The sequence below is a fragment of the Talpa occidentalis genome, unplaced genomic scaffold (assembly GCF_014898055.3).
Source record: "Talpa occidentalis isolate TD23 unplaced genomic scaffold, MPIMG_talOcc4v2.1 talOcc4.7, whole genome shotgun sequence".
Classification (NCBI taxonomy): Eukaryota; Metazoa; Chordata; class Mammalia; order Eulipotyphla; family Talpidae; genus Talpa; species Talpa occidentalis.
In genome coordinates, this window is record NW_023605083.1 from 43,984,919 (window position 1) to 44,008,994 (window position 24,076).

The following is a 24,076-nucleotide window of genomic DNA, read 5'->3' on the forward strand; positions in this document are numbered from 1 at the left end:
TTTTTTTTTTGTATATATGCAGCCCTGTGTTTCCTTGAGCAATACAAGTGTGGAGAAAATTGATCAAAGGGGGTTTGCACATTTAGGTATGTGACTTTTGAACAAATAACTCAATTTTGGAGACAATATTTTTGTTCTGTGAAAATCTTTCATACCTTTTTTATTAAACTATCTTGATACAAAATGGTAAGTTTTCTTGCTTTCATACAACAGAAAGTTAGTTCTACCATGGTGGCAGTTTAGTAATCAGGTAAATGCTTAAACTAACGGTCTCAGCACGAACATCTTGATGGGCTCCTTGGAACTAGAGAACGCTTTCCTGGTGGTGGTGGGGGGGGAGGGGTGGATTAAGAGACTATTTTGGGGAAAGCAGGGATAGCTGTCACTTTCTCAAGTAGAAATATGACCATCCTGTAGTGGAGCTGCCTTTCCTAGGACTTCAGTGCCCAAGGCCAGCAAGCTAAACTTGGCTTTCCTTGACTGATCCTGACTCTATTATGTGCTTTGTTAAACTGTGTGATGAGGGGTAAGTTGCTGTATCCATCACACTGAACATATAAGTTCTATTTACAGGTCCATGGAAGTTATGTAGTAACTGAAATAATAGAATGGAGACATATCGATATATCTAATGCACTCACTGTAAAAATTCAAATGAACACGTTACATTTGAAATGGGGACAAATGCTCATGGTTACCCAAAGCATTCTCCACTCTGGTCTTTATCACTTTGGTTTGTTGGGGCTTTAAACCTATTTTCACAACTTAGCTACAGAATGTTGGCATGTTTGAATTAAGAAGGAGGAAATCTTGTGAAGCCCTCTTCTGCTAAATTGCCTGCATTTATTTGAGCAATACAAATGTAATAGTCAGGCAATATCCAGTGCGTGGAATATTAAAATAATTCATGGATTAATTTTCAGTCTTGTAGAGGACTCAGATGGACAGTTAAGATACATTAAATGTACTTATTTTTTCTTCATTTATCCAGATATGAGGTATTTGTCCAGATAAAAATGTCTTAAGTTACTACAAAAATCTGTAAACATTGCAATGATTCTTTTGGTAGTAGACTGTTTTGGGTTTATCTTTTATGTCAACAGTAAGCACTTGGGAATGATAGAAGAGAGATACTTAAAACTCAATCTACCGCACCAACTACATTTTGTTAAACATCACTTCTAACTTTCTATTTAATGGATACAAACATATAGTTGGTAGGCATAATGGTTATTTAAACTCTCATTCTGGGCTTATTTGACATATATTTAAGACCAAGCAAACTGCTGAGATAAAGGTCAATGGACTTTTATGTTAAGAAAAAATGTTAAAAGCTTGGCTCTTTAGCCAGGTTCAGGAATAGCTGAGATAAAGATAGTAATTCTAAAGTTAATCAGGTTGAATTTGAAACTTTAATAAAAATTGAAACTATGACTCCAACCAAAAATTATATTATTTAGTCTATTTAGGTATCCTATAGGATAGTGAAATTTCAAGACAGAACAAGTGTGGTATCAGAAAAATCTTGTTTTTATCACTTGCTACCAGTATAAAGTGGGGTAAATCACTGAATTTAGCTAGACCTCAGTTTTATTATTTGGAAAATCAGGGTAATAATGCTTTCCTTATTTCAGTTTTCTTTCATTGACTTATTCATTCTATAAGTGTTTATGGGGCTGCCACTATCTATCAGACACTGTGATGGATATAGACAATATAGTGAAATTTTAAAAGTTAATAAAAAACAGCTTCAACCCATAGCTTATTGGGGAAGACTGCTTAGCAGAGAGGTCAGGGGAGATTTTTTTCTAAGAAAGCGATACTTGAGCTAAGGTCTAAAAAACAAGGAGGAATTAGGCAATGGGGGATTGGAAAAAAAGGAAATTCCAGGTAGGTAGGCAGCAAGTGTAAAGGTCCAGAGGCTGGAAAGGAGACTAGTGGGCCTGGAGCATAGCGAGTGAAGGAGAGGTGCTAGGAGATGAGGTTTGAAAGATAAACAGGAGCGGCCTCCCTTGTGGCACAGGGGGTTAAACACCACACAATGAAGCAATCCAAAGTCTCTAAAGCATGAGCTCGATTCCCGACTGGCAAGGGAGCAACCCACATGGAGCAGCAGACCTCTCCTGTCTCGCTCTCTGCTCCCCTCAGCAGTGTATTTCAGTCAGTCTGTCTGTTCTGTTCCCCACTCTGTCTCTGGTGAATCCTCTCACCCCCACACCTCTGGCCTGTACCCAGCTCTTGTATGCATAGTATGCATAAATAAATAAATCTTTAAAAAAAAAAAAAAGAAAGATAAACAGGAGCCAGATCTGGTAGCTTCTTTTGAGCCTAATGAAAGCCTTTGAAAAATTTTATTATAAAAAGTAACAAGATATCGTTGATCAGTTTTACAAAGGGGTATGACATTATCTTAATTACTCACATGCAACAGCGATGAGGAAAGCACTTTAAAGATGAAAACAGTGTACGTATGAGAAATTAATATTGATGTTACATAGAATGAAATATCAAGACAGAATGTGGGGCCAGATGAGTTATTTATGCTGTTTACTAGGTTGAAAAATCCTTACAGTGGACAGTCACAAATGGTGTCAACACACACAGATGATAAAAATGGTGGCATTATTTTTACATGACTTTAACGCAAGTGTGTGTGTGGAGGGTACGGTAAATGGTAGTATTTTGGTAGTATTTTGCTTAAACTGACTTTCAAATATTGTTGCCTATGAACATGCATCCACTGAAGAACTGGATGTCAACCCAGAGCTAGCATCAGAGTAAATATCTGCTCCTAAAAGAGTAGAGCATTTGGCCAGAATTTTGAATTTTTAATCCTTGTATATCAGGGACAGATAGTGTCAGTTAAGCAGGACTCTGAGAGAAGACATTGATACGTTCAAGCAAATTAAGCTTTGTTTTATAAACTGAGCATAACTGCTGATATAATTATTATGCTATTTGGGACTACTTTATTCATTTTCCTGTGCCTGAGGAACTCTCATTCAGTTGTCCGTAAATTACATTTTTCTACTAAGACTTCTGTTGAGAAATCAAAACATTTTCTTGAAAAGAGAGAGAAAAATATGTTCCAAACTTTATGGTCTGAGACATTTGTTGGAAATTTGACATCATTTTTGATGCTTTTGTATGGAAAGCAGAAGCTAAATGCAGTAGTCCACGTAAAGTAGAATATGGCAAGACCTGATGGTCATTAGAAGACAACTTTTAATTTTTAGTGGTTACAATTATTTAGTATATAGATCGCCTATGAATTTCATTCTGAAACTTGACTCACTTGGTTATGAAATGAACTGATCTATCATCGATAACTACACTTCTCTCAGTACTGTGTACATGATGAACATTTTTAATTAACTCCTAGAATTGAGTTTGGAGAAAATTCTACTTGAAATCCAATTTTATTTTCAACATAGATTGAATTCATAGCATGATAAAATGGGTAAAACCTGAAATTTTTAAATTTTTATTTTTCCTTTAACTATCACTGATTTGCCACTAGTCAACATAGACTTTTACAAGGACAATTTCACATATACATACCCTCTTCACTCTCCCTCCCCCGACTCTCCAGTCCAAACCCTATCACCTCCCTTTCCCTGTCCTCTTCTTCCAACCTCCACCCATCACCCCTTGGGTAACCAATATTGTTTTCACAGTGTCTATGATTATGTTTTATAGTATGGTTATTTATATTCTGCAAATGAGTGAGAGTGACACTGTGCAGTAATTGTCCTTTGCTTTCTGACTTAATTTCACTTAGCATAATCACCTAAGGTCCAACCATACCTTGTTTTTACCATATAGATTGTACAGGCATATGGAGGAACAGGTTGTATTTGGTGTATACTGTGCAGGTCAAGATGGACAACCATGTAATTTTGTCCATCAGTCATTCACGGTGAGTACTTCCTTGTTTTGGGAATTTAGTTAGCCAAGTAGGGCAATGACTAGGTTCTGATTCAGGTTGAGGTGGGGCACATGAATACACATTTCTGCTAAGCTTATAGGTGATGTCTATAAGACTGATATTAAGCTTCTAGTATCAAGAAATACTTTGAGAATCAATGATTTATATAGGTTTTTTGCATACTTTCAAAGCACTTAGGTGTATGGTTAGCAGCATTTAGAGTCTGAACCTTTTATACTTTCTCCTTTGAAGAGTTAACAGCCATATTGTCAGAGTTTCAAATGAATCTGCCACTTAGCATACTGACTAAGATGGTCATCTGAATGGAAAGCAATACTTTACCTAAGAATAGTACAAATCCTTCACTCCTTTGTAAAAGGAAAGCTTTACATATTATGAATGATTCTCAGGGTTGCTGTTTGCACTGTATAATTCCAAGTGTCTGAAATGCTTGCTATGGCTTTAGGGAAGCTCCTCAGTTGAATAAAGCCAACTTGATAATGTATTTTAACTCACACAACTTCTTATTTTACTTTTCCATTTATATCACCATTCCAATTTAATTTGATGGCTGGACAATAGATTTTTTTGTCAATTAGATTGATCAAGGTCATGCAGCAATACATGCAATATATGTAATGGTGTACATACATTGCATAGAGTAAAAACCACTGTAATTCTGTAAGTTTTGACAAGTACATTTTGCCATATAACGACCTCTATATTAAAGATATATAACAATTTCACATCCTCGAAAAATGCCCTTATGCTTTTTTGTAATCAGTCTCTTGTTGCACCCCTCAACTCTGTAAATTATCAATGTTTTTTTTTTGTTGTTGTTTTTTGATGTATATTGCCATTTAAAAAATGTCATATAAATGGAATAAGACAGTATATAGTCTTTTGAATCTGGATTCTTTGTCTTTCTTTTTTTTTCACACATTAGAGATTCCTCCCTGACTAACCAACCATACTTAGTTCCTTTTTAATTGTGCAGATGTACCAGTTAGTTTATCCATTTGCCAGTTGATAGACACTGGGTTGTTTCCAGTTATTGGTGATTAAAACTAAAGTCACTATAAACATTCATATACGTATTTTCGTGTGAATATAACTTTTCATCTTTCTTAGAGAGAATTATAGCATGGAATTTATGGGTCATGCAGTAAGTAAATACTTTTATAACAAGTGGCTGAATAATTTTCCCAGTATTAGCAACAACCACATATGAACCTTCTATTTACCCACATACTCACCATCACTTGTCATTGTTCTTTTAGTTGACCTATTCTAATGGATATTTATCTGTGACATCTTTAATTAAACAACTGGATAATAGGTACCCACAGTGGCAGAGTCTAAAGTGCTATAAAAATAACATCTAAACTCACATCAGCCTAGATGTGCAACTTCCCATCAGGATAAAAACCTCCCCCTGCCCCATCTCTGTCTACCATTATGCTACAAATACTGTTGGTTATCCCCAGCTTTGGGCCCACTTTTGGGGTCACTGCAAGTGCTGATCTTGCTAATCCTCAGGAAGAACCAAATGCACATGGCATCTCTGAATAGCTATTGGCAAAGATGTGGGGGAGTTTCCTCTTATAATATATCTTTAAAATGACGGTGACAAAATCATCACTGTCCTGCACCTTAAGCTGAGGTTTTCAGCAGACATAGTCTACCATGTTTTCAATGCTCAAATTTTAATGCTCAGTATCTTCCCTTTTAAGAATAAAACACACTTCAAATGTTGTCCCATTCAAAATAGCCTCTGTTTACCAGTATGATAAAACATTGGAAATTTTGTATCTGGTTGTACTAAATATATTTTTCTACTTTTGGGGGGACAGAGGAGACTGAGGAGGGGTCTTTTAAAATTGTTAAAGGAGTAAATGAAAGAACAAAACATGCCAGTTACTTTAATGTGAAAATAAAATTATTTAGTTATTGTCTCATTTAAACTTAGATTAAGTATATGGAATATTTGAATGGTGATCACAGAATTCAGGGTAAATTGTTTTATTTCTGTGGAATGGGGTGGATTGGTTAGAAAAGGATTCTTCATCTTGGTTATGCATTAGATTCACCTTTAAAGCTTTTTAAAAGAAAACAGCCCCTTAAGTTGGACTCTAGGGTGGGAGTGGGGTCCTTGATGTTAGTATTTCTTTTAAGTCTCCATATCCTTCTAATGTATAGCAGGGCTGAGAATCATGGACATAAACAGAAAATTTACTGCTGCAGGGGTAATTTTAGGAATTTTTCCATCTATCAAATTATGTACTATTTCCTGTGTGACATAAATGTTGAAATACTTCAAGTTGCTAAGAATATCAGTAATTAAAGGAATACAGACCTATATGTAGGCTATGTTGCTCTTTCTTCTCTGCTTTTCTTGGACTCTGTAGTGTTGGTAGGGGAAATTGAGGGGAGTGGTGTCTTATAAACAGAAGGAATAGTTTAAATACACAACAATACTTCATATTTCTCTAGAAATTAGCAGGGTTTAAAAAAGCTTTTTAAAAGAATAACTGACTATAAATAGCAGTAATAAGTGTTCTTATCTGAGGAATATAGTACAAGGACTATTTTACATTAAGGATATAATTATTCATTTTGGACAAAAATGGGTTGAAGAAAATAAAAGCCTAATGCATTTTACAGTTCATTCTTAAATAACTGTTACATTTTCATTATAAATTGAATGCTGAACCCAATCCATAAATGTAATATACTAAAATGAAAAATTACTTGAGTGTTCCTGGGAGAAATATTCTGATTCAGTAAAGAAGATATAAATTTCACATTTGTACTTGACACAGAGGGTTTGCCAGAATCAAGTCAGAATGCGCTCTCCATGTTAGCAAGAACTTGGTTTTGTTCGGTTCTCAGTAGTGTCTCTGGATCAGTGCTTGGCACATTGTATGTACCAATAAATAAGTGTCTAGGCAGACTGTAAAAACATAGAGTAGAAAATAGAAAATGACATTCAACACTCAATAGAAATGTAAATTTTATTGTTTGCATTTAAGAAATCAAATATAGACAGGAGGTGAACCAAATTAAAAAGGGTTTCTGAGGATGTTTTAGCTGGTCGAGTTCATTCTTCCAAACATAGTTAGCACAGATCATGGACTTCAGCCTGGCTCTGTCATCTCCGTCATACCTGGCACTGAGATGTGTTATATTCTGAGCTCTAGCTTTTCTAGGGCAGCATTACAGATGTTGGCTTGTCTTAGGGAAGCTATCCTAGAAGCCTTGTCACTTGAGAAAAAATTGGAAAAACTTGAATATTCAGCCAAAAGCAGGGAAGACCCAGTTAGGGACTTAGTGACTATCTGGCAGAGGAAAGGGACGATGTTACTGAGTTGACTGCACAGACTAGAACCAGGAGTAATGAATGAATTTCAGCCAAATAGCTTGAACTTTCTAAAGAATGGATTGTCCCAGAGAGTGCACTGCTCTATACTAATTTGAAGAATGGATTTCTGCATCTGGGTGAACATCAGATTAAAATCCTCATTTTGTCTTTTCTAACTCAGATTCTATTATTTGTTTTGAGGCAAACCTCATGCAGTGGGGCAAGACTAGGGTTTTCATTTGATGTTTACCCTGTATGCTGTGTCTTTGTGTTTCCTTGGTGAAATTGTAGCTCTTTTTTTGCTTGTTCTGGATTTGTAGTTAAGATGCTTTTGATTGCCTGCTTTTAAGCTGAACTCTTGAGACCTGGATTCTCCTACACTCTGCTGATCAGATAGCTTTAGAATAAAGTAAAAGAGGGCTTCATATTGGTAAGGGCAAGTAGGTAGGATGGAGTTAGAGATGATATGTGAGTGTGCCTATTGAATCACATGTGGTGCTCCAAAACCCTTTGAATAAATTTAAATAAGAATTAGGGTGCAATGACTAGAATAAGGTTAGTTTTTAGAGTCAGACTGACCTGGTTTCATATCCTGACTTGGTTGCTTCCTCATTTGGGCATATTACTTAATCTTTCTCAGGTTTGGACCAGTTATCATGTCCATAAAATAAGAATAGTTTTCTCTTTATTATAGGGTTGTTGGAAAAATTAGAGAGAAAAAAGCATCAGTAAGTGGTAGCTTTTGTAGTACTAAATGTACAATTACTTTGGAAGAAAAAGTCATTTACCAGTTCTGTGCTGTTGGACAAGTTGCTTCCTCTTGGCCTTGATGTTGTTTGCAGATTAAACATAATGTTCACAAAGTACTGAACAGAATGTGGGGCCAGTATTGAACATTATTATTATATTGGCACAAATGGAGATTTGGAGATTGGTATCTGAATTTGTGGAGACTTTTGGAAATTATGAAGACTTAAAAAGGCTCCAAATACCAATTGTCTAGTTTTATTTCCTTTTCTTGGATGTCTATAGAAGTGCTAGTTCTACCTTGTATTAATTTCCTTATGACTGTTGTAGCAACCACAAACTTAGTGACTTAAAAGAACATAAATTTATTATCTGCAGGCCAAAAGTCTTTCTAGAGGTTCTAGAGATGACTCACTGCCTGCCCTGTTCAGCTTCTAGAGGCTGCCTGCATTCCTTGGGTCTGGCCCCTTCTTCCATCTTCAGAGCCAGCAACAACCCTAAATCTTCTGTCCTCCCATCTCTGCTCCCGTCTCTCTCCCTCTGACTTCTGCTTCAGTCATCATATCTCATTCTCTGACTTGTTTGCCTCATTTTATAAGGACAGTTTTGATCACACTGGACCTGTCTGGATAATTCAGAATGGTGTCCCCATCTCCATGTCATAATCCTTCACTTAATCGCACACATAGTCTCCTTTGCCGTATAGGGTAACATATCCACAGGTTCTGGGAATTAGGATGTTAATATTTTGGGGGGCCATTTTTCAACCTACTCCATACCTGCATAACTTAGAGAGTTACCTCTGAAATCTTAGAGTTTATACATTAATTCTAATTTTCATGTATCTGTTGGCATCCTGATTTTAAAGAAATGATTGTGAAGCTTTTGCTCTGACTTATTGTATTTAATTCTCTGAAGAAATTCAGTGCTGAGCCTGGACTTGAAAACATTTAGAAAGAAATCAAAAGTATTCTTTGAGTGATTAACTTGAAACAAAGTTAAAAAGATTTTTTTCCCCAGAATTTAGGACTTAATTTATTCCAGTGTTGCTGAAATAAAAACCTTGATTAAACATTCTGTCTTCCCTTATAGCCTCTCTCCCCACCCCCATGTGATAACAAAAACAACAAAATAATACCTATTATTTTGAAAAAATGGTCATGTATATGGGAAGAAACAACAAATTAAAAGCTTGCAAATAAAAGTTAGCTCTATCACTTATATCTTTACCAAATTTATATGAATATCCAGTCAAAACCAACAGGATATCTCCCTGGTATTGACCACAAAGCTGTCTAATGCCTTGGAATGTCCTTAGAAGTCTCTGTAATTGATCAGATGACAGAGTAAAAAGCCCAGATTCATTCTTTCAAATTGAAGAGGGAAAGACAGAGGGACAGAAGAAACTATTTAAACTCCAAGAAGATATTTTTCTTACTACTTTGTGGCATTCCTTGCGCTACTGCAATAATATCGAACAAAGATGTTTGAGGCCAGATAGTGCACTTGCTTAAATGTGTTTTTAATTAATGTACCATTGATTTACAAAACTACATTAATTTTAGGGGTGCATCTGTACCACTATGTGCATATGAGCCTCACCTTAACCATCACTAAAGTCCTAGTACCATTCGCACTGTCATAGTGTCACCTTCGACCATTTCCTTCCCCCTCTGGTCACCACTAGATTTTTCAGAGTCTCAAAGTTTTTTCTATTGTCATTTGTAACATCAAATGTCCCTGAACTAAACAGTGATGATCTACTTAAAAATCACACCAACATGATGACACTAACATAAATTCTGTGGGATCTGTGTTAGAGCCAGAGAGAGACTGTGTTAGAGCCAGAGAGAGGTTTTCTTACCTTGATAGGAGACCAGTAATGAACTGTCTCTTACTCTTGGAAATATTTGTTAATACTTTCTTGTCTGCATTGCTGGACGTAGGCAGAAATATCCTAAAAAACGTCTCTTCTCTGCACCATTCCTAGGAATACAATCTCCTGGGTAACTGAGATCTCTGGTTAGCTGTGGTTTTTAGTTCATTCTTTAAAACCTTTTATTTGAAACACTTTTTAGAGTAGTTAAGTTATATGCTCTGGAGTTGGACTACTGGGAATCAACCTGAACTTTACCCCTTACTAGCTGTATGGCCCCAGGCAAGTTGGTATACTTTGTCAATTTCTGCTGACTTGCGTGTAAACTGGAAATGATGTTGCCTGCTTCATCCAGGCATTTAGTTTGTGCTCCATAAATATTAGCAGTTCATTAGATTTCTGTGTTTCCTTGCTTTCTAATTTAAATTTAGTATTTAAAGAATTTTATCAGCTTGTTATAAATGTTTTGTTCAGTGATTCCAAGAGTTCATTGACTATAATTAGGACAGGGGATGAAATTAAGAAACACAACAGCAGACTTAGGTGGTTGTTGATGGTAAATTCTTAATTTGCGGTTATTTTTAGAAGCGATAATTTCATTCATTCAACATTTACCAAGATATAGCCTATGTTACACTATGTTAATGTTCTATATCACTAAAAGGGTCCTAAAGAGTTGAACAAGTTTATGGGACCTCCCTGGTGGCACAGGCGGTTGAGCACAGCACTGTGAAGCTGTCCGCAGTCTCTGCAGTGCCAGTTCGATCCCTGCCGGCCACGGAGCAACCCACATGGTAAGCAGACCTCTCCTGTCTTGCCCGCTGCTCCCCTCAGCAGTGTATTACAGTCAGTCTGCCGATCTGTTCCCCGCTCTGTCTCTGGTGAATCCTCTTACCCTCCCGTGCATCTGGCCTGTACCCCAGTTCTTGTATAAATAAAATAAATCTTAAAAAAAAGGAAACCTTCCTTAAGTTTAGAGACAGGTTCACTGTTGCTTTCAGCTCCTCAAGGACAGAGCCATTCATGCCTTTATTGTACACATTACTGGGTAAGTCTGGCATTCTTAAATAGGAGCTAAGACGAGTCCAGCAATTTATAAAGCAGAAATCTCTGCTCTTGTGGAGCTAACTTTCTAATGGGGAAAGACAGACAATAAATGGGACAAATAAGGAGAATATGCTAATGTGTTAAGTGCTAAGGAGAATAATCAATTCCAGAAGGGGAGTGAGTATGTGGAGGGGGTGGCAGCAATTTTAAATTGGGTGGTCAATAGAAAGCTGCTTTGAGTAGGTGGCATTTGAGCAAGCCCCTGAAAAAATAAGGAAGTGAATCTCAAAGATTTTTAGAACAGCATTCCAGGTAGAGGAAAACCAGGTACAAAGACTGATTGGGAATGTTCTTAGTGACATTGAGAAACAATCATGGCCAACTTCTCTTTGGTTCTCCTTAGACACAGGCAGCAAATAATTACAATTGTTTTAACATATGCAGGAAAGCACAAAGGGGACATCACACTCAACATTTCAATAAAGAGAAAACAGTATATCCAAGCTCTGTCTTTGTAACTTTCTATTTAAATGGATTTAACAATGGAAATTTCAGCATTGGACATTAGAAAGAGGTTGGTCAGCAAGACCAGTGGTCTGGGTTACTTGGTTCTTCCCACCTCACCTGAGAAGGTGGGAGAAGGTATGAACTTTATGAAAATTCTAATCTGACATTAACTCACTTCTTAGTTCTAATTTCCAAGCCTTTCTACATATAGAAAAGAGAGAGCCGGAAACCAGAAGAGGGGAATTTATGACTTTCAAAGTCATTGTTATTGAGGGATAATTTACATGAACCCAAATGCAGCATTTTGGGGTACAAAGCCAGATATACACCCCATGGTGTGCTAATAAACACTAAACAAATAACTCATCAGGGAGTAAAGAACTTCCTAATTTGTAGCTTTTGCTGATTTTTCCTGCTGTAAATACTTTATCATTGTGGATTTCAAGTCATCATCATGATGTCTCTGAACAGGGTGTTGGGAAAAGATGCAGTTGGATCTTGCAAGCCCACCCCAAGCTGGTTCTACTTACCTAAGCACTGACTGTTGTCATTACCACCACAGTCAGAATACAGAATATTCCCACCATTTTAAGTGTCTCCAGGCTTTTCCCAGTCAATCCCTACTGTACCCAGTTTGTGACTTACCTATTTTCTATCAATGTGTCATAAAATTTTCTATCAGTATGCACACTTTTGTGTCAGCATGTTTGGAAATTCACCCATGTTGCACTTATGAACTGTTTGTTCCCTTTTTATTGCTGGTTAGCCTTCCATCATATGGATATATCACCATTCATTCACCTGTTGATGGATATTTGTGTTGCTTCCAGTGTAGGGCTATCGTTAATAAAGTTGCTACAAACATTTGTGTATTTGTTTTGTTTGGAAATAGGTGCTCATTTCTTTTGGGTAAATACCATGAATTGAATGCCTGGGTCATGAGGAAGATATATGTTTCAAAAGATTTTGCCAAACAAATTTCCAGTTTCACGCTCCCACTAGTAATATATGAGAGCACAAATGCTCCACAGTCCCATTAGAGCTGGTTGTTGTCTGTCTTTTAAATGATAACTATTCTGTTGTGGGTGTAGCACTATTATGCTTTTAATTTGCATTTGAGCAATTTCCCCCTTTTTGGCCATTTGTAAGTCTTCTTTGTAAGGTGTTTGTTCAAATTTTACCCATAAAATTGGTTGTTGAATGGAGGCACATAACTTATCCAAAAGGAGAACAGAATTTGGAGATCTGTCCCTTGGAGAGGGCTGGCAGGAAAACAAGGCGAACAAGAAGCCTGAGAGATCCAACAGGTTCCTCAATGTGACCGCAGCATCCCTGGCCTTCCCACTTCATAACTAGACTGACCAACTCACCCAGTTTGCCTGAGACTGCCTCAGTTTAGGTGCTGAAAAGCCCTGTATGCCTGGAAACAGTTGATCAGCCTACAGAACCTAAGGAGGTTGCCAACTCTGCACCTGGAGCCGTAGACTGCTGAGGGTTTTAGATGCAAGCACAGGTGAGACTGTAGGGGTCAATGAATTCTTTGGTGACAGTGCTCCTTAACACAGAGAAAGCCAGTATTAAATAAAGGTCTTCTTGCTCCCTGCCCTTTGCTTAGAAGTTAGTAGCTAGCTTGTGATGTGACAATTTAGAGACACTGGGACGGTTCCCTCCTGCTGTTAGGAAAAAAAACAGCCCTCCAATAATTATTTCTGGGCAATGACTGTTTTTACAAATTGCAAACATGATGGACTCATTTATTTGGCTCAAGTTTTAATTTTCTGATCAAGTGCAGTTTTTCTTGGAAGAACTAAGATATTGAGTCTTACCCGTCATATACCTGTTAGTGTAAAATCATTTATCAAAAAGCCTTTCCTAAGAAGACAATTTGGTTTGAGAAACAGGAGTGATAGCACAGTTCTGGGTATAGGGGTGATGGGCTGCCACTAAGGAAGGATAAGCACAAAGACATGATAGAATTGGGATCAAAGTCATCGCTTCAGTATTATACACAGTTGTGTTGCTAGGCAGGGAAAAGTGTGTAAGTCACTGTACAGAAGAGGAACTTATAAGGGCTCAGAGAGAAGGAATATTCTCCTTCCTTTATGTGGTGTTAAGGAAAAAGTGGAGCTTTGATCTGTTATTGATTTCATATTTCATGAATACTCTTAGGGTTCTTGATTCATGTATAAAATGCCCCTCGATTAGTTATATATTGTTTCTTTTTTAGTCCTTGTTGCCAATGCATAACAAATAAATACAGTCATCTTTTGTTTTACATTACCCCAGAGGAGGTAGATGGACTGCCTGCTTATAGATAATATTACTGCTCTGTTTTCATACACTGTCTTTCTTTTGAATAACTCCCTACATATTATGACATTTTTCTTCTTAATGTTTATTAAATGCCCTCAGCTTGCTCAGTGCTGTTGAAAGAATATAAAAGACACAATTCTTGCCAATAGGGACATGCATATTAATAGATGAGAAAAATAAACTTGCTTTTAAATATATATAAAATTCTGGGAGGTGACAGATTGTTTTATTTGGATGAGGTAGAATAATTGAACTAATGTTGTCTCACAAAATAGAAAAAAATCAGAGAGGTATATTAGCCTGCAACCCAAAGAGCCATAGCCTTTGGCAGAAAGAACACTTCAATTAAGATAGAATTAAACCATTTTTGCTGAAAATTAGCCTCACTTTGATAGCTCTGTGATATTTACTCTAGAGATGCAGAATCACATATAACCCTAATCAATGTAATTTTAGCAATTCAAGGATTCTGATTATCATCATATCATTCATTCAGCAATCTTTCTGAGAAACTATTATGTTTCGAGCTGCCAGCCAGGAGCTGGGAACAAAATGGTGAGCAAAATAGATATGTCCTTGCTTCACTGGAATACATAGAGCAGGCATGCAGATGGGGACAATGCCATTAAACTTACACTAATCAACATATTACTACAGATATGTTCTTATGATTCTGTGAGATGACATAATAAGGGAACCTGACCTAGTCTGGGGAGTTTTAAAGACTGTGTGCTGCTTGAGGTGAGACATCAAGGTGAGGATGAGAAACAAGAAGAGGGTGGAGGTAGGAGAGGGTGCTTCAGCTAGAGGTTAGAGCAAGCACAGCACAGAGTTAAGGAACAGAACAAGACCAGGCTGGATGCAGTCCAGGGAATGGAGAGCATGTGTGATTGGAGGTGAGGTTAAAGACGGTGCTGGGCTGGGTCATGCAGGCCCTGTAGATCAGAGTTGGACAATGGTTTTCTTTCAACAAGTTAGAAAAGTTCCTGGCACAGCATAAATGTTGATAAGATTATTCTGATTTAGTTTTAAAACTATTATTAAATAATATTAAATGCTAGCTAATACTGTGTGAGAGCAAGGGGAGGCCAATAAAGGATTTTAGGCTAGAATATGACATGGTATAGCATGTCATGATATAGCAAATTTGCACTTATAACCTTGTTCTGGCTACTGTCTAGAAAACAGATTTGAAAGAGTAGGTTGGTCCAGATGGCTGTGAGAAGACCAGAAACAAGTAGTCATCCAACGAGATGTCAGAGCTGATACGGTGGGCCATTTAGTAGTCTCTGGCTCACTGTGCCTACAGTTCACTCAAGAGGTACTTAACAAAGTTGCACAAGATTATGTAAAGGTATAGCATTTTCAGAAGTCTGATCTATCCAGTTTTGGCTATTCAGGGGAACCACTGCTGAATTTGCTACTAGGTCTGCTGTAGACTATTGGGCATCTTATAGAAGCTATCAGGGGTCCAAGCTTTCAGAAATGTCTTCCCAAAGCCACACTATTCTGTGGCATCCATGAGAGATGCTGCATCTGACTCAATCAAGAAATCGAGGCATGGGGAAGTTACCTATGTTAGCCCTGTAGCTCTTCTACAGTCTCTTCTCAACAAAACAGGGTATGCAAACAAATGCCCAGAAAGCTAGCCACTGAATACTAAAAACTCTGCAGGACTACTGCTAAGCATGTATATCTTCATGGTGCTGTCATCTGCCGATGATTAGGAGACTCTTAATCACATTAAGAAACCTCCAGAGGGTTTAGCTTTCAACTCTGCAGCACAGGAAAGACTCACCAGAAGGATGTTGGAATTGCATCTTTTGAGCCCATTCATAGGGTCACCATGAAACATACCTGAGTCCCTCCATTCAGCAAGGATTTCCACTTTGTCGCCTCACAATACTTGCTGTGTACATTTGGGCTCCCCATATTGGTGTTTTTCACAGTGGTGATGGATTATCTGTAAAGTTCTCCCTCAATTCAGTGTTTCCACAAGAACTACTGTATTTACTCAAGGTAAACTCTTGAGAAAATTCCTTGAGATGAAAGCTCTAAGCTTCTTGAGATTTTGATGTTTTCTTGTGAAGGATTAGGAGGTGCCTCCTGAATTCTACCCCCAGTCCTCTGGAACCTTAAAATTGGCCTGCAAATCCCTCCTTGAAACCCTTTTGGAGACTGAGACTGTCATCTGTGGCTTTCTCCTCATTGTTTGCTGCTGCTTCAGAGCTCGGGATCCCTGAGATGAGAGGTTTCAGCTGGCATTTCCTTGTCCTCATTCCCCGACTTGCTTTCAGAGTCCAGGATCCCTTCTGTATACATTACAGTAGTTTCCACTTAAATAAAAAATGCTAGACTTCAGACTTTCAAATTGAATGATTTAAGAGACATTCAGTCCAAGCCTGAGGTCCCAGTGAGGACATGACTTATATGGCACAGAAATTGGGCAGATGGGACAATGGTTGAGAATGTACAAAAAGAAGGGTGTAAAAAATCTTTTATTTGAAAAAATTAAGTTGAGGAAACCAAAAAATGACTTTTTTAAAATTAGAAGTGCTCAATTTTTGAATTGTCCTAATTGGAAAATATTGTGTTGATGTTCATTCTTTTAGGGGAGGAAAGAGAAAGAGCCTGGTGTTCTAGAGAAAAAGCCACTGAATATATTTTCCCAAAGCAAGAAATGTGTTAGTGTCAAAGAATGGAATTTTAGAAAGGCAGTGAGTGATTTTAGAAGTTAGGGCAAAGTCCAATTTTAAAAAGGAAGCTAAGTTATAGTAAGTATAGGAAGCTTAACCCAGAAGACACTTCTGGTGAATGTAAGCAGGAATGAGGACCAAATTCTCTATCTTAGTTTCTTGTATAGTTTGTTTTCCATTTTATGATCCACACTTCATAATCTGCTGAGAAAATGATTGTTAGGCACTTTGTTCCTAAAGTGGACAGAAACTTATTATTAAATCTATCCTAAACAGACCAAGCTTTTAACTAGAGAAAGGTATACACAAATGAGGAGACTAGTTTATTAAAGAAATGATTAAGATAAGGCGGATCAAACTATTTTTCCACAGGAAGCTAGGCTGGTAGGTAGGATATTGTGATCTTTGTTGTTTTTTTAGGAAATTGCTATTCCACTTTTAGTTTTGCAACAGATGAATAACTGCTGTGTGTTTATGCTGTCTACTGAAGTCAGGAAACAAGCTAAGTAGTGTTTTCTTTGTGAATGATCAACTGCTTAGGACTCGTTTCAAATTAATGATATAAATAATCTAACAAGGTCCTTCACTGTACATTTCTCAGCGCAAACAAAATGCAATATGTTTTTATAACCAGACAGCTATTTGATTTTTTTTCTCTTTCCCACATTTGGATATAGATTGATATAAAATTACTTAAAGTGCTGCATATAAATGAAACATTAAAAGGGAGCTGTGGAGGGGTTAAGCTGCCCCATTATAATCTTTAGTTACTCAGTCACTGCCTCAAGGACACTCCATTTCATAGCACTTGTCTTTCTTTTGAAAAGTGATCACCAAGTTCAAGTAACACTTAAGCCTAACAGGCCGCTGCATAATTTATGGACTTTATTGTTTTGTGTCCTCGTTTTTGATGAAAAACAGGCAAGAGAAGACTGTTCATATCTTAACTCTCACTTTTCTTCTTTCCCTCCTGCCTTGGCAGATTGGGGCGCTGAAGGACTACTACCACTTCTACCATAGCAGGACGATTAAAAGGTCAGTTCTCTCAAGCAGAGGAACCCACAGTTTCATTTCAATGGAACCAAAGGTAAGAAGAACCAGTTGGGTGGGGACCAAGAAGCAAAGCTTCTGCATTTTTCATTGGTAATATCACACCAGTTGCTGGTGAGCACCATAAAGGCTCAGATTCCAAGTGCTGTCATAGTATCCTTCGGTCCAGTGTCTTTGCTGCTTCTTCAGCAAAAACTGGGCAATGACATGATTTTGACTGAAGTGCCATTATCATCCCTGTTGCATAAGAGTCCAAGGTTATCAGAAGAAGGGGTTCTCTTGGAGAAATGAAATGAGTGTGGGGTAGGGGTGGGTGGGAGAGGTTGACTCGGATGTATTGACATATGCCCTCTATCTGTTTGTATACAGATGTGAAGTTCTATCTGAACTCCATGCAGGAGTCTCTTCCAGAACCCTTAGGTCAGGCCTCAGGTTACCAAAATTTTTGGCAATTTTAGCTGGCGTTGACAGAGCCATGCTATTGGCAACTCAAGGACTAAACCATGTCTGGGACAGAAGGGGTATGCAGCACATACGGGATAGGAAATGACTGCTCTTGGGGTTTCAGCAGGTATCTTTCTTGCACTCTATCTTTGTCCCAGTCCTCTGGACAATACATCCTTGAGAGAACCTGGAAGGAGTTATGATATGTCCGTTTCAGAGAGGTGGGATGGCTTTGAAATGTGTGTTAGGAAGCTGAAGGTTGTTAGGATCAAACTAATACTGGAAATGCTGAGGGTGAGTTAAATATCTGTCTGAAATAATTAAGTTAGAGGAAGTGACTGACTTCTGACAGAAAACTACTTGACCTCCCAAAGAGGAAAAGAGGACAGCCTGCCCCAGTTTCCCTGAGGGATTTCTGCTTATTATTTATTGATTAGGAAAGATTTTTATTCCCATTATGATTTGGGTTTGCCATATGAGCTCATTTTCAAATAAATTGTTCAAGTCCCTACCATTGAGCATGGCAATCTTACCTAAAGATTCCTTGAAAATTGTTATTTGTTAAAGCAAAAAGGTCTCTATTTGAATTAATATGCAAATCAGGTTTGCAATTTGGAGTCCTGCCCTCTGTTATGTGCCATGTTTTGCCTTGTTTAATTTTTTTCTGGAATATTACCACATAATGTCCATGCTTGTGAAATTGTGTCTTTGCAGCTAGAAAAAGCACTTTTTAATTTTAATTTTTTTAATGAAGAACCATTGTTTTACAACCTAGTTAATATTGTATTTTGACAGTATAGGATCTCTCCTGTCAGCTGTGGTCACCATAGATCTCCCATCACCAAAGCACCCAGAGTCCTCCACCAAAAAGCCCATTTCTTACAGGTCCCAGTTTTCTGAAAGTTATAGGAACATCCATTAATACTTAAATGGATTATATATTTAAGTGGCCAATGGATTATATATTTCCCCCTTCAACTCTATTTAGAATTGAAGGTTTCTTGAGAAGCAATCTATTGGGGTTGCTTTGAATTTTAGCTAAATTTTTAAAGCTAAATTTTTAAATTTTTAAATTTTGAATTTTGGCTAAATTTTAGCTAAATTTTTTCCACCTGTTAAACAAGGTTTTCAATGCTTTCTTGAACTTCAGTAATTAAAATGCTTCCAATTTCAGACCTCCTGTGCATAGTCAATATGAACATGAAAAACTAAGTCCTACTTGGTTTGGGAGGTAAGATCAGAACAGACTAACACTTGTTTTCATGGGGACGGATTTACTAAAATACAGAGCTGCTTCACTTCTAAATGCTATCTTAGGGCATCTTAGGTCTTTATTTTTTCTTAACTCAGTGCATCAAATAGCTTACAAGGGATCTAGTAGTGACCTTGGATGCCGGAACACATAGTAATTGGAAAATCTACCCTTTCTCACCCAGAGGAGTCATGCCCCTCGTGGCCAGTTGGAGGGTACATGCATAGTCCTCCTTTGTTTTCAATAAAAAGAAGACCCCCTGAGAAGGACCAGATCTTACTCTTTATTCCTGCCCTTTACTCTCACCTAATTATTTATACAAGAGGACCTCAGTTCGACCGGCTTTGTAGATGGTATACCACAGGTTGGGATTTACCCACAGTTTCTTTCGAGTAGTACTTATAGTTTCTTCATTCAGTCATTAAATTTTTCTTAAGCTTCTCCTATATGTTAGGCTCTTTGTTAGGCTCTGGGGATTTGGAGATATAGGGCTACCCTAAGGAAGTTCACTGCAGGGTCTCCCAAAGTAGTTTTCAGGGAAACCCAGGTCATAATGCTTCTCAGTGTTGGGCGTGGGGGAGAAGGAAATAGATGGGGGTCCACTGCCTTCCTACTCCTCCTCCAACTCCCTCCTCAAAAACCTCAGGCCTACTTGGCTTGTTTTTTCTTTTGAGAGTTAAAAACTTTTTATTTACAGAGAGGTTGTAAAATTGTTAGAAAGAATTCCTATATTATGTTTCCCAGATTCCCCAGATATTAACATTCTACATTTTATCATATTTATTTGATCATTTTTTCTCTCTTCTGTTTACATAGAAGCATACATATACACATGTGGGAATGTGCATGTGTGTGTATAGGTATATATATTTTTTTCCCTGAAAATTTGAGAGTAATTTAAAGACACAGTGTCCTTGTAAATACCTCACTGTATGTATGTTTACTAAAACCAAGGATGCTTGATTGTATAACCAGAAATATAGTGTTAACATGATGGGACAACTCTGGATATTTACCTTCATTCAGCATTACCTAATCTACAGATTTTAATTCAGATTTTGTCAGTTGCCCCTTTTCTGGGTCAGGATCACATTAGTTTTCATTTTTCCCAAGTCCCCTTAGTATGCTCTGCCATAACACTCTTGTTTTCTTGCTTCCCTTTTCTTTCATGAACTAAAACTTTTCTGAGCGCATAGGCCAGAATTTTGTAGACTCTCAGACTGGGTTTGTTGCTTCCTTGAGATTATATTCTGATTTCTCAAGAACATCAGAGAAGTGTTGTGCTCTCGGTGCATCAGATCAGAAAGCACAAGATGTTAGGTTTGTTTCACTACCCATGATTTTTAACTTTAGTCACTTGATTAAGGTAGTGTCTGCCAGGTTTCTCTATTTTAAAATGATGACTTTCCCCTTCCTAATTTTAAGAAGTGATTTGTGGGGAGATACTTTTAGACTATGTATATTTCTACAGCTTTATGTTTTATCAATGACTTTCTATTTTTCACTTCCAGTGAATCTCTTGGAGTATATTAAAAGTGCAGTGCTGGTGTGACTTGATTCTTTGAAACTCTCTTTTTTCTTTCATCATGGGTGTGTGTATAAGGCAGATGATTTGTGTGAAGATGGAGTACAGGCAGATTTGTAATTTGGGATGATGGAACAATGTGACATGGCTTGGTGGAAAACACTGGCAACATATGAAGTTATTTTTTTGTTGTTGTTCACCTTCTTTTCAAGGCAGGGACAACACATGGGTGAATTGCAGGGAATAAGTGCACTAAAATTTGCTGTGGCAAATTGCATGGCACCACCCCCCCACCTCCGGCTGCTATTATTTTTACTTACAGCTTCCTAAAGAAGAAAGTGCAAGAGTAGCAACAGTGCAAGAAAAACTTTCTGCTGCAAAGAAAATGCTGTGGTTATTTGGGGTTCATGAGTCTAGAGAATGGGAACAGACTAGATTCCCATATATTAACATGATGTCATAATTAGCCTTTGAAATGACAAGAATTTGCAGACTTCTAAGACAGCATCAGTCAGGAAGGTGAATCTTAGTGTTCTTATACATATCTTACCTTTTGACTTTTTTCCATAAAAAGCTTCAGAAGCTTCTTTTTAATCCTTTTTAGAAATCTTTGCCAGTCCAGTGGCATTTTTGTCAAGAAGGGTGTTATCTACAGGATCATTTTGGAATAGAAATTTTTTTTTTCTAATTTAGTAGCTGCCCATGCAGTTGTGGGTAGGGTCAGAGGAGATAATTTTCTTTCTTTCTTATTCTTCTTACTTAGAATAGAAAAGCTAGAATCCATGTTAGTTTCATATGCACAGCTTTCTCTTTTGTCCATTAGCTTTTTATCTTGAATGTTCTGATCATTCAACTACTTATCTTTCCCAATCCCATTGACCTTCAAAAATTATTTGTGGCTTGGTTTTTGTCCAAATCTAGGATAGATTCACCCACTGTTATGGGGTCAGGGATGGGTAATCTTCCTAAAGTTCAATTTCAGTCAACCTGCATCATCACACATATGTGTAGGGTGTATAGCTCAATTATGGAAATGCTACATAATATCATTTGTTGCAGAATTGTAGCTGGCTTAAATTAGACATCTCTCTTTCCTATCTAATGCTGGCATAATCATTATCATACTCCCAAAAATAATTTTTCATAACTGTTAAGTATGTACAGTGACACAGTTTAATACTAGACAAAGCAAATGTTGAATTTATAGTTGAAGAGATTTAACTTATTGAGTTATAATCTGCTCTGCTCTAACTTCTAGCTATTGGATCTACTTTTGCCTACTAGACGTACTGTATAAGAGCTCTTTAAATATTTGAAACCCCTCCCTTATCCTCCCATAGCAGCAGTTGGCCCTCTGTAAATGCTGCCCAGAATTGAGTTCAAGGCCTTCACACACAGAGAGATTGCCCATTTGTTACATTTATACATAGGCCATTTCCTCGGAAGAGAATTTTAAAGCAGAGCAGTCAGGCATCATATCATGACAAATAAGAGGATATAGGAAAAGCACAGGTAGGGAGAATGAAGTGATGAACAAGATCAGATGAAATCAGAACTGTAAAGGAAGGAAGGTAAATTCAAGGTTCTTGCTAATCTAGGTTGATGCACATCATACCCTGGATCCGGTTTTAAGAGGCCTGGAGTTTGTCTGTTTTTGGCTCAAGAATAAAATACACGTGGTGGAGTCAGGGACACTTCATTGTACATCATGACCATGTTCCTGAAAAATTGCTGATTATAAGTTATTTACACACACCTCAGCTACTTGGGGACCTTTGGAGGTAAAGAAACCTTATCTAGTTAAAAATATATGCCCAGGATTGCCTGCGCTCAGCCTCACCTGGCCACCACACATGAATCATAGCTGGGCCTCTTCACTAATAAGATTCCAGTTGGACTGTTGCAGCTTCAATACTCATTTCACCCCGAGTTCAAGTGCTTCCTGCTCAGGCCACGCCCCCATGTCCCCTCACCCCACCTGCCTGCATTCCAGCTGGTGCTCCTGTGAACTGTGTTCTTTGGCAGATTAATTTTCTGCTCTTCAGTTTTAAATGTGATAATAACGTAATGGTTTGGCTTTTCTTCTGTGAAGTGCAGTTTTATGATCCAGCATTCCTGGGCGGCGCTCATGCCGCCCTGGGTGTGCTGAGCAGGGATGAGCTCACCGTCATCTCTTAGGTGGTACCTGAGGTGTCAGGCTGTGGGTCATCACCATGATCCTTGCACTTTGGCCTCTTAGCATTTCACAGTGAATGGAAGTCGTTGCTAAGCATCTTGAAAATGCCCTTCATTCTTCTGGAAGCAGTGTGGGTGTGGATGCAGTGATAAGCAAAGAGGACATCGACATGAGTGGTCATGAGGCATTTGGGGGCTCTCCTGTTCTAGGCTGCCATCTTTACTACCTTTTCACCAGCTATGAAATGTGACCATTGTAGTAAATTCCTGTCTCTGGCTTTTGGTAGCACTTGTTTGTCTTTGAATACCCCCCCCCCAGGAAGCTAGCACATGGATACTCTGGATTCACAACATTTGATACATTTATGGTGGCAGGATGGGCTAGGAGTGTGGGAGAGATGTTTGGGTTTATCTGGGTGCAGATTCTATAGTGTGCTTCATCTCCCTTTCTGTCTTGTTTCTAGGTGTCCCAAATGTCTAGGTGGTCAAAAACCAGAGTCAGATTGTATGCTGCTGGGGTATGATGGGAAAGGTTGGGTTGTGACCCAAGTCCCTTATAGACAGGAGTGAATTAAAAAATAACTCGGCTACTTTGGAAGGATTGCTAGATCTTTATTAGAGAGCACTTGGCAGTACTTCATTTTAAAAGGTTATAAACTTACATGCCTACCGTTGGAGTGCAGACACCAAGAAGGAGACGGCCAGATCTAAAATAATTGGCCATACTGTCCAGCAGAGCCTTGCTGTGTTTAAGGAAGAAGGCGAGACTCCGCGGTGGCCAGTTGTCATGTTGGCAGCTGGGCTTGATGTTGCCAATTCAAACAACCTGCAAGTCTGGATTTTCACATTGCATCTCCTGATTTTAAATGTTGACAATCTAAGGGTTTAAAATTATTCCTGTGGGCCAAAGAAAAGGCAGGTGGGGGAATTCGGGTTTGTGACTCCTTGAATAGACTGTGTTGTGGGGAAGGGAGGAAAGCTCAAATCTGACTTTTTTCTCTTTGTCTTAGTCTCCAAATTGCCATTTGGGTGTAAATAATAGGCTCTGGTCATCAGGTTTTAAGCAAAGACTGCTTCTGTTAGAGGGCTCGTCCTAGCTGCTCTTCCACTGACACCTCAGTGGCCCCCGAGACACTGTCTTAACAGGAAATGAAG

The 24,076-nt window shown here is 38.0% G+C and overlaps 1 protein-coding gene across 3 annotated transcripts in view; it reads left to right on the forward strand.

The window, feature by feature from the left end:
* The window catches only part of PCSK5 (proprotein convertase subtilisin/kexin type 5), a 417,590-nt gene that overhangs the window by 22,046 nt on the left and 371,468 nt on the right, over positions 1-24,076 (forward strand). For all 3 annotated transcript variants that reach the window (XM_037495353.2, XM_037495354.2, XM_037495352.2), the window contains exon 2: positions 17,458-17,562. In XM_037495353.2, coding sequence (XP_037351250.1) covers positions 17,458-17,562 — 105 coding nt within the window. The remainder of the gene's footprint in view (positions 1-17,457; positions 17,563-24,076) is intronic.